This window comes from Kryptolebias marmoratus, linkage group LG18 (genome assembly GCF_001649575.2).
Source record: "Kryptolebias marmoratus isolate JLee-2015 linkage group LG18, ASM164957v2, whole genome shotgun sequence".
In the NCBI taxonomy this organism is placed as follows: Eukaryota; Metazoa; Chordata; class Actinopteri; order Cyprinodontiformes; family Rivulidae; genus Kryptolebias; species Kryptolebias marmoratus.
Window position 1 is genome coordinate 5,929,544 of NC_051447.1, and position 19,868 is coordinate 5,949,411.

At 40.7% G+C, this 19,868-nt stretch overlaps 1 protein-coding gene across 6 annotated transcripts in view; it reads right to left on the minus strand.

The window, feature by feature from the left end:
• The window catches only part of celf2 (cugbp, Elav-like family member 2), a 247,913-nt gene that overhangs the window by 96,987 nt on the left and 131,058 nt on the right, over positions 1-19,868 (minus strand). For all 6 annotated transcript variants that reach the window (XM_037981133.1, XM_037981132.1, XM_037981131.1 and 3 more), the window contains one exon: positions 2,961-3,157. In XM_037981133.1, the coding sequence (XP_037837061.1) occupies positions 2,961-3,157 (197 nt within the window). The remainder of the gene's footprint in view (positions 1-2,960; positions 3,158-19,868) is intronic.

Consider the following 19,868-nt stretch of genomic DNA (forward strand, 5'->3'; position numbering starts at 1 on the left):
TATATATATATATATATATATATATATATATATATATAAAAATCCATTAAAATTGTACTGTGTAAACCAACACTGTGGTACCATGAGGAGGTGCAGACATTCCAGTGCTTGTTGGCTGATTATGGAACTCAGATGGGGTCAGACCAAGTGGATTTGATTTATGAGCTCTGATCGGCAGAGGGAGGGTGGCCTTGACCATGGCATTTTAGGAAACGGAAGTAGAGAATGATGAGCGTTTTGTGACTTTATTCCACTTATTTACCTGTTGATGGTAAGTTTAGGGCAACTGTGCTACGACGACCTGCTCACATCGAGGCAGTAATCAGATGTACGGAACATCACCTAGACCGCGTAGAACCGAGGAAAGCCGAATAAGTCGTACTAAGACGGGACAATGGAAAAACGGCTTTAGTGATCCTAGTCATTATGTTTCCCTCTGCATCATAATTTCATGGACTGGACTAAAAAAAAAAAAAAAAAAGAAAAAACAAACAAACAAATCAAACCTAAAAATAAAAGTTTTTTTGGGGGGGGCATTTTTCTTTCTTGAATAGTTACCTTACAGCATTACAAGAGGATAAAGTTACCTGCAGGTGCATATATAAAATACATTGGTGGCTACAAAGATCTTAAAGACAAAAACTTGATTTTGAACACTGTTTAAAGGCATTATATTGACACTTCATTCATAAAAGAGCAGTTAAAACAAAAAGCATCTTTAAAGTTTGGATTTTCACCACAGCTTTGACTTATTAGGTATATTTTTAGTCAAATTAACTTCTGTTTTTTAAAAAAGCTCCTACATCTTCAGATTACGCACAGCAGACTAACTTATCAGAGCTCAAACAGGATTTATCTTGTTTTTGTGTTTAGGCTCATAAATCCTCTCTGAGAAACTAATGTCGAATTTATCTTGTACTTTCTGAATTTCTGCAGTCAATTAATGCTTATCGTGTTATGCTCTTTTTATCTTTTTTGTTATTGGTGTGCTTCTTTTTTTGGATTTACTGAAAAGGCAACTAATGAGGATGCAAACAAAACAGAGAAGGAAACAAGTTGCGAATGTTTTTTTTTTTCCTTTTTTTTTTTTTACAGCTGCAGCCGTTCAAACTTCTTCTTAGTCTCTGTGCGACTAACGAGCTTGTTCGAGTCCAAATTGCTACTTCATGAAAAAAGACAAAAGCGTCTCTGGGTCGGCACGAGGGCACCCGAGTTGGCTCATTTTCTCCCCGAACGGCTGAGATGTTTTTCAAACAACGTGGAGGCTAATTTAAAACAAACACGTCGAGGCGGGAGAGGCTACAGTTTCCCCGAGGCCGGTGAAAATTCAGCGCCGGCGCCGGCGAGGGGGCCGCTGCGTGGAGAGGGTGCGGACAGCTTACCTAACTATGAGGAAAAACAATGACGATGCTCAAAGCCGGCGCACAACACGGCCTGTAAGAGCCCAATCAAATGCTACATTTCCTCTCAATACACTCAGCCTCACAGCACAGAGGAAGAAATGGCACGTAAAGGACAAAATAAAAAGAAGAAAAAAAAATAAAGACAAGGCATACGGAGAAGGACTGTCATTTGGAGCAGAAAAATGAAAGGCATGATAGGTGGCCGTGTTCCTTTTATCCAAACGATGAATGATGCTCTTGACTCATCAGCCATGAAAACAACTCATTTCAAGGGTAGTGAAGATGGAGCAGGAGATTTGAGGGAAGCTGATGGACAGAGAGGGTTTTTTCCCCTGTTTTTTTAGTGGGGGAAGGTGAGTAGCTCCCTCATGACCCCTCAGAGACAGCAGAGGAGAAAGAAGGAGGACACTCATGAGGAGAGGAGTCGTCAACTAGAGGCTAAAGACACACGAACAGAAAGCGCATGACAGGTCTTCTGTTTGGAGGCACGAATGACTTGATCTGATCCTTAGAAGAAGTCTGTTTCCAGGCTTTAATGAGCTCATATGACCTACAATCAGAGGAAATCCAGAGATGACAAATAAAAAATAAATAAATAAGAGGCTGATTAAGGTGACGGTGCAGAAATGTAAGCTAAACATCTACATCCAGGGAGCACTTCCTGAAAGTTTCACGTGGTTCAAGCTAATTTTGCGCACACATACATAGAGGCAATTACATGATCGCCCTTAACCATGAAAGGTGGGCGATAATAATGCCACCAGACTTCCTGAATTAGATAATTGTACTTCCAGCAGTCCTTTTTTTGGTAAAATATATGTTATCATTAAGAAGTTTCTAACATTAATGACGCTTCTCTGCTCCATTAAAATGTCATAAATATAAACCTGCTTAGAAATCACAACTGGTTGATTTAATTCCAGGAGTGTTTAACGGCTTAACAGGGCAAATATTTGCCCAAATATTCATAATTCCTTTGTTTTACTTTGAAACCTGAAATGTGCTTCTCAGCTGGACTGAAGCATCACGCCTCCCCTCCTGCCATTCTCTCTTTACTTTCCTCCCACTCACCATGTCTCATCACAAGTGTCATCAGCACCCACTCCGGTTGATGCCTGTTAATATGGCAATGCTATTGTCTGCCCATTTGTTGCTGCTGTCTCCATTGTTTGCTCTCACACTTGACGAATTCATCAAAAGGGAAGAAAAAAGAAAGGGAATGGATGGGGAAAATGGCTGCAAATGATGCAGTTTTTGTACAATTGACTGTGTAAGTCTGGCAGGGCAAGTTGTTGTCTTCAAATGGGGCACAAAATGGGTACTTGCTTGTGTAATTTTGCACATGTATCATTTGTTCAGCCGTTACCTAGCAGGGACTTGGCCTCTAAACAACAGCCTCCATGCATCCTTGCAAGAGTAAAGCGGAAATTTGTTTTTCAGCACGTGAAACTGAATTAATACAAATGGATTCTATGTTGAAGCATATTTAAGAAAAGTAAATGTAAAGAAAGGAAGAACAGAGAGGCAGGAGAATAAAAAAAAGACTTGTGTTGGCACCTTTGCTCTGTGGAGGGTTCTGGCTGCGGTCTCGGAGGATGTTGATCTGGTAGACAGCGCCGTACGGCTCAAACAGCTCCTTTAGCTCCTTCTCTGACCAAGAGCGAGGGATCTGGCCCACGAACATCTTGATGGCGTCCGGGTCTGGCTGGTCCGAATGCTCCAGCGCCCCGTTCATCTTACCGGCTGTGCCGTTACTGTTGGATAAGCAGAAGAACACCGTGTTAAAGCATGTTAACACCAAATGGCAGCAATAACTCCAAAAATCCTCGTCCAGTTATTTGATATTTGCTAGAAAGTTCAGCTGTTTTTTTTTTTTGTTAATTAGATCAAAACAGTTCTGAGGCATCTCTGAGTGTTATAGGAACCAGGTATCTCCCCAAAATAGTGTCTATGGAAACTTGCTGGCAATGTAAAAAAAAAACACCCCTCTTGTTGGCATAATAACCTGTGGTATATAACCAATAAGAATTAGGAACATCATGATCAGAGCTGTAAGGAACTGGCAACCTGTCTAGGCGTACCCCTACTCTGCCCCTATCACTGTTAGTGATAGGCTCAAGCATACCGTTGCACAACACTGTTCACCACCTGTTTTTGGGTCCAGGTAAGAGTTAACGGGTTGAAAATGGTTCTTATTTCGCTGATCCTTTGAAACAAAAACTTCCAAATGTCAAAAGAAAGTTTTCATTACGACTGTCAACATCTAAAGCCATTCTTTTAAAAGAATGAACATCAATACCGGTCCAACTATGATCCTAATACAAATCATTGGCTTTGGGGATGTTACTTTCCTTGGACTGTCTAAAGCTGTGAGGTAATGTGTCAAAAAAATTTCCTATCTTTCATCAACGACTCAAAAATCTGATTTTTTAAAAAAGTTTTGTTTAAAACTTTTGTTGGCTTAAGAAGCCGTATGTAGTATAAACTGTTTTAAAGAAATGAGGTGCTTGAAGATTATACATCTTGCACAATTATTCACCATACATTTATGACCTTATGCTTCACTTATAGGTTCCCTACAGAGCACAAAAAACTCCTATTCTGAGAAGAACACCCTATCGGAGCAGTTCTATATTCAGTAGTTTGAAAGCACTTTCAATGGTGTATTTGGACTTTTATTTCAAGACTTTTTTTTTTTTTTTTCCATAATAGTACTTAGAGTAAATGTAGTGACATTAACATTTTTTTTAATATGCACATGGTAAAACCAAACAAAAGAGACAGACAGTAATATCAGATGTAGCCTTGTTGCTAGGCAGATTTGGTTTTGGTCTTTCACTTCAGTCACCCCAGCTAATGGATCTTTTCAATAACTATCAGTGTCAGCTGACATTATTTCAGCAGATATATTCAAACATACCAGGTCATGCTGAAAAAATTATATCAATTACTAGCTTGAACCTTACAGTAATTTTAAATAATTGTATAGTGTTAGACCTGAGACAGCTGTAAAACGTGAAGAATGTCCAAACCCCTACAGTGGCTAAAAAGAGAAAAGAAGAGGAAGAAGACGAAAAAAAAAAAAATCCTTTAACGCGAAGATTCTCTGAGTCCATAAAAGAACACTTTCAGGTCTCTTTGAACTAATTGGAACATTCAACAACCACAAGAGTGAAATGTGGACAGAGATCATTTATTCGTTGAAATATGAGAAAATGACAAATATTTCAAATTAGGACCACAAAACTAGCACTACACTGAAATTTTCCAGTCATAACGCAGGTGTAAAAGCCTCTAAAACATCCTTCACACTGTAACAGGGACATTGAAACTCAGAGAGCCACACTAATAAAATTCCTAGCAGCTTCTTACTGCCAGGCGATACAGCTTTCAATTCCCCTTTTACAGGCTGATATCCCCAAAGCTAGCGATTTATATATATACACTGACCTGACACATCAGCAAACTGACATTTCACTCTGATGCTTAATGTGGATTTTTGATAGCAGAGATGTGGCGATGGATCTTCAGAGCGTCAGTAACTCCACACTGAAGTACCTGAGCTGCACTTGGATTTTATTCCTTTTTTTTTTTAAACAGTACAGCAACAAAGGTGAAACACAAAATCTATCTACTTTTTCCTTTAGCTCCCCTTCTGCCCCCCTTCTCACAAGCTATAGACTGTAGTGAGAAGTGGAGATGCGTTTTGAATGTATGTGCAGCTGCCGGCCATCGCGCTGCACGAGTAAATGTTTGTGTTCATGAAAGGATGCTGGATAAGCTGCATGCCGCATGTTAATGTGGCGTTTTTTTTTGTGTGTGTGTGTGCGAGGGATTAGGTTGCAGAACCAGTACAGTAAACCTCCATCTAACAGGACACAGATGCTTACACGCCGATCAGTCTGGTTATATTTCAACATCTGGAACGCATATAAAATGGAGGTGAAGTGCTCTCGCCCTTTTCTGCAGAGAAGCAACAACACTTATCTTCACAAAACACACTTGTTGGACCGTGTGTTTGGAATGCTAACTCGACGGTCTCCTTTTTTGGATGAGTAAAGACGAATAAAGGATTTCAGCAGTGAGGCCTGATGGACACAAGCAAGGCAAAATGTGACTATGTTTTAAGCAGAATCAAACAGCTGCAAACACACGCACACCTCTGCCATCAAAGCCTGTGGTCTATTTAGTATAGCAAAGAAACATTTTCATGAAACAAAAGTAAATGCTGCTTTATTGCTCTACCTTTCCTTTTGCCATTCTCAGCATTAGGGAAAAATTGCATTATCTTAAGAGGCAAAAACAAAGACAAATCCCAGGCTTGGTTAGCTGACAGCACTAATGCCACATTATAAAGCCCAGCAAGAGAAAAAGAATAAGAGTAAAGAAAGAAAGCAGTGAAGGGTGGGTGCAGAGACAGATGTAGAGAAAGACTGGGAGGCAAGGAAAAACATCCAGACCTTTGAACGCGAGCCATCCATCTTTTGCAGAAGGAGCCAAGGCGCTCGGCAGAAACGCCCAATTCTTTAAAGGACATGTCAAATAAAAACGCCAGAACTGAGGAAGGAGTCAACGAGCCAAACCCGTGCTAACAGTCCTCGGGGCAATAACAGCTCCTTGCTAAGCTGTTCGATAAATCGCTCGGGCCTTGGTGCTGAGGGAGTCCAAAGGGTGGTAGCTGATGGGGAGGAAAGGAAAGAAGGGAGGCAGGGATGGAAGGGCAGCGGTGTCGACGAATTGTTGCTTCCCCTATTACAGGATGATGACTAGACACCTAAACAACAAAGACCACTAAACTGGACAGGCTACAGCGGTTGCTGGGTTCAGACTGCTGCACATCATTCCTTCGCCCTCTGACACGTTCACCCAGCTGATATTTGTGTGGAAAAGGGACAAAACCCCTTATTGTTTGCCATTTGTGTGAGGCTTGTGGAGACTGAGCGAGTTCACGGGGGTAGACAATACAATAGCCAGAGTCAGAGGAGCGCCTTCCTTGTCCGGGACACTGCCCGCCATTCACCCTGCCTGCTAAGACAATGAATAGCTTCACACTGGGAGCCATAAGGCATACAAATGCTCACAGAGCTCGACTTGTGTAGATTGCATGCTCTATCGTTACCCGAGATGGTTGGGAGTAGGTGACTCTTCAGACTACGGAGGAATGAACGCCCCTGTGGCCAAGACTGACAAGGTGTTATTGGAGGCACACTGAGATTCAGTGTGTGCGTGAACATGTTTGTAGAAATGTGTGAAGCTCAGCAGGAGAGTGTCCTCGGGCTCGGATTAAGTCGTTGAGTGGATCCACTCCTGCCATAGCCTCTCCATCTCCCTCCCTCTTTCTCCCCCTTTTTTCTATCTCTCCCTCTCAATTTGAGCCAATTGTTTGCCTTAATGGCTTAAGTATTGCTTCCATCCCTCCAGTCTCCCTGCAGCATTGAGGCCATGACTGAGAGCTGATCTACACTCACACTGCCGGCACGTATATGTGCTCAGGCACACTGCAAAGAAAAGTATCTAGATAGGTCTTTGAAGCAGCTGCTGAGAGCTGTTATTGCCACATCTGACACTTAGATTAGACAGGAAGCTTGTTCAAACTAAAGCTGCACATATTGACCATAAAACCTTCAGATAGTTATTTTTTTTATTTACAGTTTCTTAAAGAGACAGTTTGGAGTCATTAAAATGGGGTTTAGTTGAGTGGCTGTCATTAGTCAGAGCAATCCCAGTTTAGAAAATTAGGGACTCCTCTCATGAAGGAAATCGGAAGATTTTTGAACTCCTTTGCTTGAAGCAAAGACTGAGAAAGAGCATTCAATCTTTTTCCAGCTCAGAACCATGGTCTTTACTTGGAGGTAGCCATCTATGGTCCAACCCTTACTTATGATTATGAAATTATGAAGAAAAGAATAAGATCCTAAATACAAACAGTTTAACTTAGCTTCCTTCATAGAGTTGCTGGCTTCAGCCTTAGAGATTGGGTGAGTAGGTGCCTCATCTGGGGGGAGTTGGAGAGCTCATACAAAGCTCCTCATACATAAAAAAAAGTCTAGGCATCTGATTAGGATGCTTCCTAAACACATCTTTGGAGGCATTTTGAGCACTTCCCATTCGGAGGGGATCCCAAGGCATACCAAGGATTCGCCAAAGGGATTATATTGGAAAGAAGGATGTCAGGGTTTCCCCTCTTGGACCAGTTATCTCTGCCAATTAACCACTGATAAGGAGAAAAAAAGGAATTAATTCTTTGTCGGTTGATTTGTTGAATGGATGAGTTAAGGTAACAACTGGTCAAACTGGGGCCTATTCCAAAGTAGATTTCAGTCATGTAAAACAACTCAAATCTTAAAAATTTCACATCACTTGACGCCAACTCTATATTATGGTTTTTTTTTGTTTGTTTTTTTAAAAATTCTACTACTTCTACATCAGCGATTCTTTTTCAAAACCGTCTTTCACAAGGAACGTGTTGCAATAGTCTATGATTGTGTCCCATTACAGCCAGTCTTCAGCGTAAAACACTTACTTTCTATGTAAATTACCATCTGATGCAAAAGTGACAATGTAAAGGTTTACAACAGATCCTATAGCTATTAAACCTTTTCGTTTCAGATGGATGAAATGCTCTCTGGAACCGGTTCCACTCTAACTAGCTGTTAGCTTGCCTAGGTGCTTGATTTTATACACCTGCAGCCATGGAAGTGATTGGAACACCTGACTTAAATGATATGGATGGGTGAGTAAATACCTTTGGCAATATAGTGAATCTTAAATGTTTTGTGCCAAATACTAGAAGTTCAGAACAGGATTAGCTTGACTCCACGGTGAGAATTTCTTTCTCCAAACAGAAAATCATCATAACTACTCCACCAAACCCCACTTCACAATTTCCTAACAATCCTTTTAAAAGCTCACTTCTGTTAAAAATAACAACCAAAAAAAAAAAGCGCTTTGAAAGTTAAAGTGGTTTATTTTCATAAAAGGGTGGGAAAATGTAAAAAAAATAAATCTATGATTCGAAGATTGTATCAAAGCTAAAGGAAATATAAAGAAATTAGTCCAAAGTACAAAATATAGAATATAAAGTCATGTTTTGAGGTGAGTTTACAAAACATCTAAAGTTAGAACATTTTACGAGCTTGTAAGGAGTTATGGGTCATGCTTTAGTTAGAACTATTGATTCAAGGACATGCAGAGGTGGGCCTCCTCACAGTGCTCCAGTTTTCTCCAACAACCCACAAACATATGCTGGGATTGGTGATCTTAAACTGTCAGAATGTCAGAATGTCTGCTTCCCTGCATTAGCCTGAAATGGACTCTACGAATCTCCTCGTGTCCTGGGTAGGTGTCTGCATGGTATCAAGAGGCTATAGCTAATAGATGAACAGACCTCGAGTTCTGTGCTGGAGCAGCTTCTTCACAAACCATGTATCATTCATCCACCTGACTCGAAAATTCCTCCATTGCCAGTGCTGTTATTTTTACAGAAGGCACACTGAGAGGAGCGGCTATTCAGGGAAAGAGAACAGAGTTTAAATACAAAACAAATGTGTCTAGACTTACTGGTTAAACATAATGAGATTTGACTTATTCATAAACTTGTAATTTTTTCCTGCAAGCAGAAAGGTTTAATCAGATGCACATTGGTAATGGGTAAATTAGCTACATGACAACCTTCTGTTAAGAAATTTGGAGTAAGTCTTTTGAAACTAAACAAGCATGGATTGAAGACTATTGTGTTTAGCTTGTCTCCGTTTGCATAAGGAGATCCATTCTATTCTGCCAATAGTGCACTTTCTGGAATAAAAAAAAAGTATCAGGTGAATAAATGTCTGCAGGTAATCAAAAACACTGTTCAGCTTTTACACTGACAAGGTTACCTGCTGTGTAAATGTGTCTGCTTTCAGTTTCCATTTACCTATTCTGAAATAATTACTGGCCAATGCTGATATTTCCTCCCATCATGTTACAAGCTTCAAGTTGTTTTTTCAAAGGCAGTTTCTGATAAAAAACAAAAACAAAAAACAAGCAAACAAAGCATACCTACATATACAGTATATTACCAAAAGTTTTCGCTCGTCTCTCTTCATAAACATTTGAACTTGAGTGACATCCCATTCTTAATTCATAGGGTTTAATATGATGTTGGCCCACCATTTGCAGCAAACAGTCTCTGCATTAATTTATCCCAAAGGTGTTTTATCAGGTTGAGGTCAGGACTCTGTGCATGCCAGTCAAGTTCTTCCACACCAAACTCGCTCATCCATGTCTTTATGGACCTTGCTTTGTGCCCTTGTGCTCAGTCATGTTAGAACAGGAAGGGGCCATCCCCAAACTGTTCCCACAGAATTGGGAACATGAAATTGTTCAACATTTCTCGATATGGTGAAGCGTTAAGGGTTCCTTTCATTGGAACTAAGCAGCCAAGGCAAACTTCTGAAAAACTTTACACTTGGCACAGTGCAGTCAGACAAGTACTGTTCTCCTGACAACCATCAAACCCAGATTGCCAGACAGAGAAGCGTTATTTGTCACTCCAGAGAACAAATAACGCTCTGGAGTCCAGTGGTGGCGTGCTTTACACCACTGCATCCAACACTTTGCATTGCACTTGGTGATGGAAGGCTTGGATGCAGCTAATGAGACATGGAAACCCATTCCATGAAGCTCTCCATGCTGTTCTTGAGCTAATCTGAAGGCCACATGAAGTCTGGAGGTCTGTAGCTACTGACTCAGCAGAATGTTGGTGACCTCTGTGCACAATGTACCTCAGCATCCACGAAGCCCACTCTTTGATTTTAAGTGGCCTACCACTTCATGGCCGAGTTGCTGTCATTTCCAATGGCTTCCAATTTGTTATAATACCACTAACAGCTGACTGTGGAATATTTAGCAGCGAGGAAATTTCACGACTGCACTTACTGCACAGCTGGAATCCTATCACGGACCATGCCTAGGTACTTGATTTTATACACCTGTGGCCATGGAAGTGATTAAAACACCTGAATTGAATGATTTGGATGACTGAGTGAATACCTTTGGCAATATAGTAAATCTTAAATGTTTGTGTCAAATACCAAAAGTAAAGATCAGGATTAGATGACAACAGGCAAACTGATTAACTTCAAGTCTTCAAAGAGATAGTTCAGATCTTTTGAACATAACCTTTCCAATGGAGTTCACTTGAAAAATTAATAAATCACATTTAAGAGGATATCCTTAAAATGTCCACTGCTTTATTCACGCAATAACCTAATTATAGAAAACAGCTGTATTGTTTAGCAGTAGATCTGAAGGCAGGATACCATAAACAGGTCTCCATCTCTGCAGATGAACAAACTGAAGCTACACAGACTACATTGAGGCCTGCGATCCCCTCTGTTGGCCTTGTTCACAGCTGGACTCCAAAAGGCAGTAAGACAGAAATGTGCAACATCCGACAGCAGGAAGGAGCCAAGCAGGTAAAAAGTGCGCAGATGAGCCGGGTCGAGGAGTAAGCACAGCTCAGAGCTCAGCGTGAGATCCCTCAGAAACCAGGCACATGTGCATTTTACACATATCACACATACATTCACACACACAGGCTGCAGTTCAGGCTGGCTGCGCTGATCCCCCTGCTGCTTCTTCCTTCTGTTTCTGCTCTAAAGCCCACATCCTCTCCGACTCCCTTAACCCTGCAACTGAGTCACACACACACACCCGCACACAGACAGACAGACACACATACTTTGGTGGCTGAGCTGCCACACGATTCCTCTCATTGGCAGGATGTTTGCGGGGTGTGTAACGGTTCCACAGGGAACCTAATCTTGTTGACAAGCAGAATAAGAAACATCAGTTCCCCCCCTCAGGAAGCGCAGTGACCAAGGTCAGCTGCACACACACCTAAACACATTCACTGAAATGCTATCAAACACACACAGACAGGAACATTTGGACAGCCACATATCCACACAGGTGTAACTAACTTAAAGAGCTCTTTAACTGTTTCTACATGAATTTCTATGTATTTTCAACAATGCTTGGATTCAAACACAAAACCTGTGTAATGCAAATTCTGTCAGCTGCATTTGTCTGTGAGCGTTTTCTACTGTAAGTCCTTCTGAGGTTAACTGTAAACAGCACAAGATTCTGCCACTTTGCAGACTTTGGATGATGATGAAACTCCCAGTCAAAAGGTGGCGCCAAAGACAAAGATGACCATATGAGCACGAGCACAAGAAAGAGAAACAAAACAAAAAAAAACTGCAGGAGATGAATCACCAATATCCACATTTGTACAGTTCATCATCTAGATGTAATTAAGGAATGAAAATTGCATCAAATTCCCAGAAAAAAAAAAAAAAAAAAAAACTTTTTTCCTTTTGAACAGACAGTTGTCAAAAGGACATAGTATCGCTATTTATACACTGTTTTCATGTTTGGTCATCAAATCAGAAGTCGATAACCTATTGTAGTTCTTGATAAGAGTGATGAGAGTTAGCAAGATCACCAAAACTTTGGATGCCAAAACCACTTTAGTCATAGAACATTTTGATTAATAACTCACATATAGTAGCTACAACAGCATAGCTTCATAAAGAAGACCAACAATTTAAGAATTTTCTTACATGTTAACTGAGAAATGTACAGCTATTCAAAGAAGCTCGGCAGGACAATGCATCCATACATGACTAAATATACTCCTAAAGCTGCCGTCGACTCACCTTTGATTTCACAACATGTTTGTCTCCGATTACCTTGGCCTGAATGTCCCTGACCCATCAAGAACATGTGGTTGAAGGCTTCCAAGCCTTTTACAAGACTTCAGAACATCTAAGATAGTGGTTCCCAACCCTGGTCCTCGAGGAACACCATCCTGCATGTTTTAGTTGTTTCCCTGCTTTGACACACCTGATTTGAATGAGTGAGTGATTAACAGGCTTCTGCAGAACTTGAAGAGCTGTGGAAGAGCAGGGAAACAATGAAAACATGCAGGATAGTGTTCCTCTAGGACCAGAATTTGTAACCATTGATCGAAGGGGTAGGGACTTGAAACAGTTCCAATATCTGGATATGTAATCTCAAAGAGAAGATTTCTAACCTCTATTTTCTAAGCTATATTGGTACATTTTGGTAGGTTTGATATGATTATCTGAAATTTTTCCATCAACATTGTAACCATATCTGCAGTTTGCAAAAGGACTGAACAGTGCTTTGGTTTTCACTGAATACCTTCAAAATGGTGGCAAATTTGTAACGTTTGGAATTTGAGGAACCCAATGAAAACACTGCATTAGACAGAAGCGTGAAACTGTTGATCCATGAAAGGAGCATTTTGCTACAGCTGATTTAAAAGTACTACAAATATGAGCATATGCATGTTGGTAAAGTCTTTGAACACAAACACAGAAACCATGTTGAAACCTTTAGGGCATTTAAACACACCCTTCATATCAATAAAATACAGACTAAACCAAAGTGAATGCATGAAAACAGTCCTGAAAAGGCAAATTTACACCTCCAGCCAGTCACACAACACACACACGTGTGGATTGAACGCATCAGCAGACATTCAAAAACACATCCAGAAATCATTCTTTAGGCCTGAAAGTTTTCTGCCGCTGTATCAAACTGCAAACGAGATTAGCAATTTTTATCGCAGCTCGAACAACTCAAGAGGAATCCCGTCCGTAGCCGATGCTGTCACCGACGGCACGAAGCGGATTAGTCACTCAAACTAAGCAAGCGTCAGTCAGTAGTGACTGAATTATTTGGAACACTTTAAGCTGTTTTGTTACTGACTTGCAGTGAGGTAAACTGGCTCCCAGGAGCTACATGCGAGCCAAACGAGGGAGTGCGATATTGCCTGTGAATCACTTAAACTTCACAATAAACAGTTTTCCACCCACATTAGGTACAGTTCTGGCAGACTGTATACAGAACATTTCATATATTCATTATCAACATTTCTCTGCTGCAGGGTGGCAGCGGGGCAGCTTTGATGGAGCTGGTATCTGTGAATAACTGTGACTGGCTGAAAGGCCCGGGTCTATGTGAGACTATACGATTGCCTCAGTGTGGGTGGGTGTATACACATACACACACATATATATATATATATATATATATATATATATATATATATATATATGTATGTGTGTGTGTGTGTGTGTGCATGCATTTGTGGTTGCCATGGAGATAAGGCAGAACATGCGTCGGAGGGAAACGATCAGATAAATGTCACAGTTGCTTAATGAAGCTGCACCGGCGCCCTGACGCTCAGCTAGCTCTGAGCTAACGAGCTCCCGCATGCCGCCGCCCGCTAATGAGAGGAGACGCGCACACACACACACACACACACACACACAGAAGCTCTTACACACAGAGTGAAATCCGTGTCATTTTGCTCGTTTCCTCAGTCTTATATTTTCTGCAGAACGTTGTTTTCTAAGAATTAACGCGGGCGATAAGATACCGTGTAAATCCAGCCCTTCCAGCTGTTAAGAACTGCAATTATATCATGAAAATGCTGTACTGTTTATATCCATCATTTTGTTCCAATGCAAGAAAGCTACTGAGTCTGAACCTTCAGTTCCACTCAGAAAAAAAAAATCCTTTCATGAGCCCAATGCAAACATTTATTTAGATAACTAATTTTAGATCCAATATTTAATCTCTGCTCACTCACTTGTCTGTCACAGTGATAGTTCAGATGCTCTGAAGTGGGGTTCTGCAGAGAGATTATGAACAAATAGCATATTACTTGTTGTAGAGCAGCCTCAGTTTGGCGAGATACAGTTTAATTCTGACCTGATGAGTTAACGGTGGAAGTTCTTAAAATCCCGATCTCGAAAATTCCAGAGTGGTTTATGCAAATGTGGTTTTATAAACCTTCCCATTGCTGTCAGTTTTGGATTAAATGATTTGCATAGAATCTTATGGGTATTTGCGAGCACAAATGTCTGCTAAAAATAACTGACGGTCGTGTATACGTTTAACTTTTTGTATGAACCACTAATCATTTTTTAAGATTGTTCAATTTTGTTTTTTAAACCTGTCTGAACTAGCCGTTAGCTCGTCAATCCAGTCAAAATTAAACTGTTTCTCCAATATCAGGTTGTTTTAAGAACTATCCATGATAGGAAAGATATTAGATGTTTATAGGTTTTCCCCAAAATCACACTTCAGAAGATAATTTATTATTTTTTTGACAACAGATCAATTATTACTTGATGTCAATCTTATGAGTAGCATATGTAAAACCAACAACAACAAAAAAGTGTTTGAAAAGTTACTACATTAGAAGCTGTTAACAGCTTGAAAATCATTTTGATGAATAGGCAGGTGTGAAATTGATTTAAATTTGCTTAAGTGATAAAAATAAATACGGCAAATTTGTAGTTTAATCTTTACTTTTGCTTGATTGAGTACTGTGAAAGACACCTCTCCTTAACTCTGTTGATTGGCTTTCACTCGTCCTCAATAAACCCAATTAAGTGCCATCCTCAACCCATCTTCCTTTGGCTTAAAGTGCTTTTCAGTCACATACATTAAAACAAACTAATAACCTCCTGAATAAAGAACCTGTGAATGGAACACAGGAGAATTTCAGCCTTAATTCATTTTATTTATATAGCACCAATATACAAAAGAAGTCATCTCAGGGCTGATAATCCAAAAGAAACACTCAACAGTTGCGTTATAAACTGGTATTTGTGCAACTTGTCTGCATCCCTGTTTAAGCTGAAGTTTTTTTTGTGCAGACCTTATGTCACTGATGAAAGAGCCCCTTTTTAAAGAAAGTTTTATATATTTTATATCCAACTCTCTGTGCCCTGTTCGCATCACATCTGTGCGAGTTATTTACGCTACAAGAAGAAACTCAAACTGAGTGTCAGTCATGGCATCGCCTCTTTACGTACACATCTGTGCTGCAGACTTTCATGTGCTCCCAAAGAGTTTGAGGAACAAGATGAGGAACACCGACATTCGGATTAGGTGATCCACCTCAACTACAGCTGAGCCCCAAAACACCCTACTTAACTCCTTTCACCGATGTTCATTAAACACCAACTACGTATAGAATACTTGAGATTTTTACTGACGTGCTAAATGCTGTAAAGAGTTGGATGTCTGGGTGCTTTTTTTCCCTGCCATTTCGTGTTATAATTCGCCAAAACATGTCAAATTTAGACAGCGCCGACAAACTGTAATGAAATTTTATGCAGATTGTGACAGACTGTTCAGCTAAGAGCAATTTCTAAACTGTAGAATCAAGTGGAAACAACTAAATGTAGAGTTTAAGTGTATGTGTGTATTTGGAGGGGGGAGGGGAGACCAATAACCATAACCAATAAGAAATATTTAAACAATATTCTCGGTTTTTCCATATTGACACATTTGGGCTGGAGTATATTTTACATTATAAAACAGTTTTCCCATTTTTTTTTGTCATTATTTGTATTTACTTGGACTTGATAAAATATCCATTAAGTGATCAGATCCTTGATGTAGGGGTTTGTATAGAGGTTACCTGTTGGTGACACCTCTTTACAACAACAGCTTGGAGAAAGTTTATTTTGACCAGATTAACAAACTGGGTAGTCCAGGTGGGATGAAGACCACTGTGGATTGCTAACGTCATAAAACAAACCAAATCTCAAGGATTTCAAAGAATTTGATGCATACTTTTTGTTATCATTAATTTTACCTTACACTGTTATAAGTGGTAGGAAAAATGATGAAATTCTAGCTGGAGGCGCTTCAGGGTGCACCTGAACTGCTACAGCTAGCTGCTGTTGCTGCGGTTTGCACTTCAAAATGACCGTAGAGTTCTAAGTGAATAACCATGTAATGAGAAACAGAGAACTGGAAAGGTTTTTAAAAAAAAACAGTATCTGAACAAACTGCAATAAAAGTTTTGAGATTGGATTTGGTTTGAAATGGCGGCAGTTCATTTTAGATTGGGCTAGCGATTAACTTATCAATCCGTTCGAAATTAAACTATTTCCCCAACCTGAGGTGGTACAAAGAGCTCGCTACAAGTACTAACAGATTGGCCTCATAATGTTGGTTTGTTAACAAGTTCAGCAAAAGAATAGCAAAAGAATTTGGTCTCAAATGAGAGGAATACCAGCTGTGGAAGAAAAACTAATAAATGTGCAGCTTTGATTAACGTCGCTGCTCTGAAGAGAAAGTTTCAGGTCCATAAAAATAAACTAGGAGAAAACTGAACTGTTGCTAAAACTACACGCCGCCTTGTCATCTCACGCTTGCAGCTGGAAACACGCACATACCAGCTGTTCTATAAACAGACACGCTCAATTGAAGACGCCAGCGTTTTGGTCAACCAGCTACAACACCGGATTATGGGGAATTTTGAGTAGAATGGCAAAAAAAAAAAGCACTATTACCTTAATAAAAAACATTTTGGTGCTTCTTGGTGATTCAAAATTGAACAAATTAAAGATCTGTTTTCCTCCATTATTGACCTGGACCCTACATTTTGATAAAACGGTACCCAAGTTTAAAAGTAGAAGAATTTTTCCTTTATATTTTGCTGCATTTGGGCCCATATTTCAGAAACTTTGCCTTATTCTGCCCCCTGTTCCACTTTGACAGTGCAGTTCTTAGAATTATCTCCCTCAAATTATGCTTTCTAGCTCACATCAGCATGACTGGGAGTTTTTACATGAGAGAGAGAGTGTGTGTGTGTGCTATAGCGGGGAGAGGAAAAGGAATTAGAGCATCTTAAAGCCTCGACAGCAGATTGGTCAAATCCAGGCAGCAGCAGCAGAAAATTTCCCTCTAATCTCCCGCACACTTCCTCTCTTCTTCACCTCCTCACCCTCTCCGTCTTATCTCCCTGCTTTGGGAACAACAGTGTCGGCGGGCCGTGGGGTGAGGGTAGCTCGGGGCAGCGAGAGTCGGGTGGGTGGGCGCTTCTTGGGACGTCAGCTCTGCAGATGCGCTAACCCTCGACTCTGTCAGATTTGTGCCCGATTTGTTGCCAAACCCTCTTATCTGAAGCTGGGGGGGGGACAAAAAAACCTTGAACTCTGCGCCTCTCGCTCTTCATCACCTTCCGCTCTTCTCATTCGAGCTCTCTTGTGTTTGCGATCTTAATGAGAAACAGCTTGTTTGTGGTGTGAGTCGGCGTGCCCGTGCGTGACCATGTGACGAAATGGCAATGGCTCTGATTGTTTGGCATGGCGCTGCGGCTGCACTCTGCCAAAAGTCATCATCTGACTCGCCGACAGGGATGATGGCCCATTTGACTAATGCTTCTCCACAAAACAGGCCAACAATGCTGATCCAACAAGAAAAAAAGCCAGGTCGGGGGGCGGGTGGGGTGGTGGTGGAATCATATCAGCTCAATTCAGTCGGTCCAGATTTTGAAAGCAGGTGCAAATAAGTCACCTGGGCCTGTCTAACATCCATAGCTTTTGCTTTTTTTTTGTTTGTGTTTTGCAGTAAATTGGTGATTTCAGGTGCCCGCGCTGCATGTAACACCCCCACCACTCTGCCCTTGCTCATGCACATTGGTCGTGACACCTCTAAAGGGGACAACTGAGCCGAAAACCACAGGGTGGGGGACATTAAAAAATGGTGTTAGGAGGTCAGAACAGGTAGACAAAGAAAACCAACAGCCAGCGACAAAACACCACTGATTTAACAATACAAGTGCGTTCGTTGAACTGGTTTAAGCACAATTCTGTCCTTTTGTGAGCAAACCACTATGTACTTTGCAACACGAAGGTTACAAAAGCCTGTATAATACCTCTATTAGTGTTCAGAGAGCCTGCCATTTTCATGCAGGGTGCCGGTAAAATCTGAAAAATGTGTTGCACCTGTTCTATAAAGGTGTTCAGTGTTGGGAAAGACAGGTAGAAAACACCTCTGACACTTTGATCAACCATTATTAGTGTTTCCTACACACACATGCACTAAACAACCTAAGCGGAGAAGGAGTTGATGTGTTGGCGGAGAAAAAGCTGGCAGCAAAAGCAAATAAGTCGAACAAGGTGGAGACAGACAGCTAGAGGTATCCGATTTATTGCCAGCCATGGGAAGGAAACGTTTTTTGTCCGAGTGTGTGTTTGTGTTGGACAGGAGGGGGGCGTTAAAAAAAAAAAAAGAACCCATCACTCCTGAGAAGTTACTTTTCTCCGAGAGGGCACATCTGTAAGCTCTTGTTCGCGCTGTAATTTGCCTCGTAGATCATTTCACGGCGGTTGCAACCGAGCGCGTTTGTGTGTTTAACCTCAGGCTCCCTTTAAAAACAAAATACAACCATTTTGTCCACATGTACAACTTCTTTTTTTGTGTAGATAAGCCACAAAAACACACTGCACTGATACAGACAGCTGGCGGCTGGGTCTGTGTACAGCTCTTTTTCTATTTTTTCCTGTTATTCCTTCTTTTTGTGCTCCTTTTAAAGCTGTGTTCACCATATTACATTGATCTAACAGTTTCACTGTAATCTAATGCATATGCAGCCTTACAAAGCACAAGTTTTGAGTTTTAAACAGATAAGTTTAAACTCAGATGGACAAGTGTCAACTACTGTCTTCAACAACCGAGGAGCCAATGTTAAATGTCGCAGATAGCTCATCGGTTCATAGTCCACATCGGGACTTGATTTTTTATTCGGGTTCTTTTTTTAACTGGAAGACTGCAATGAGTAAGAATAATAAACTTTGATGGGCCAAAAAACAAATAAAACAGCTTCATTAACAGGCCATCAGTTGCCCTGATTTGTCAAAAACATCATCATCCATTGAAAAACCATAATAAGTTGACCAGCATTATGAGCAAAACACCAAAATATTAGTCCTGTAATGGCAAACCATGGTTTGAGTCAGTCAGGGTGAGTCCAGCCTTATCTAAACAAGAGTCAAATCAGTGCTGCAAAGCCCCAAATAAATTCAATGTTTCAAGTCAGTGAAGACAAAACCAGGTCAGGCCTGTGGGTTCGTTCATACAAACACGTCACATCTGAATTTGTTTCAAAGCAAAAGTCTAATGAATTGCTTGCATTTTCATTTTTTATCTCACATATTTTGAGGCACACTCTTGGTTGTATTTTGACAGACTGGCTGAAAGATTAAAGAATTTTCTTGTATCCGTTTCTATTCATCAGCTCAAAAAAAGGTTGGGGTTTGTTGATTTTTTGCTAATTAATAATGTTTCTGTGGTCAGATCTTTGGACTTTCACAGAATTCATCCAGTTTCTGCCTCTTTCGCTTTTAGCATCCTTCCCAGCTTGTCCCCAGCCCCACCCCCCCGATGTCTGATTAGTTCAGTGTGCCGTGAGTATCAGGAAGGAAATCACTTGCACATTGAAGCCATGCTTTTCCAAGAGCTTTAGTCAATAAAATGAAGCAATTCACACTCTAAACTCTGAATCGGCTGAAAGATTTCCACTGAGAGCAGCAGGACATGTTCAATCGTTGGACCTGCGTCTCAGACAGAAAGTGCCTCTAG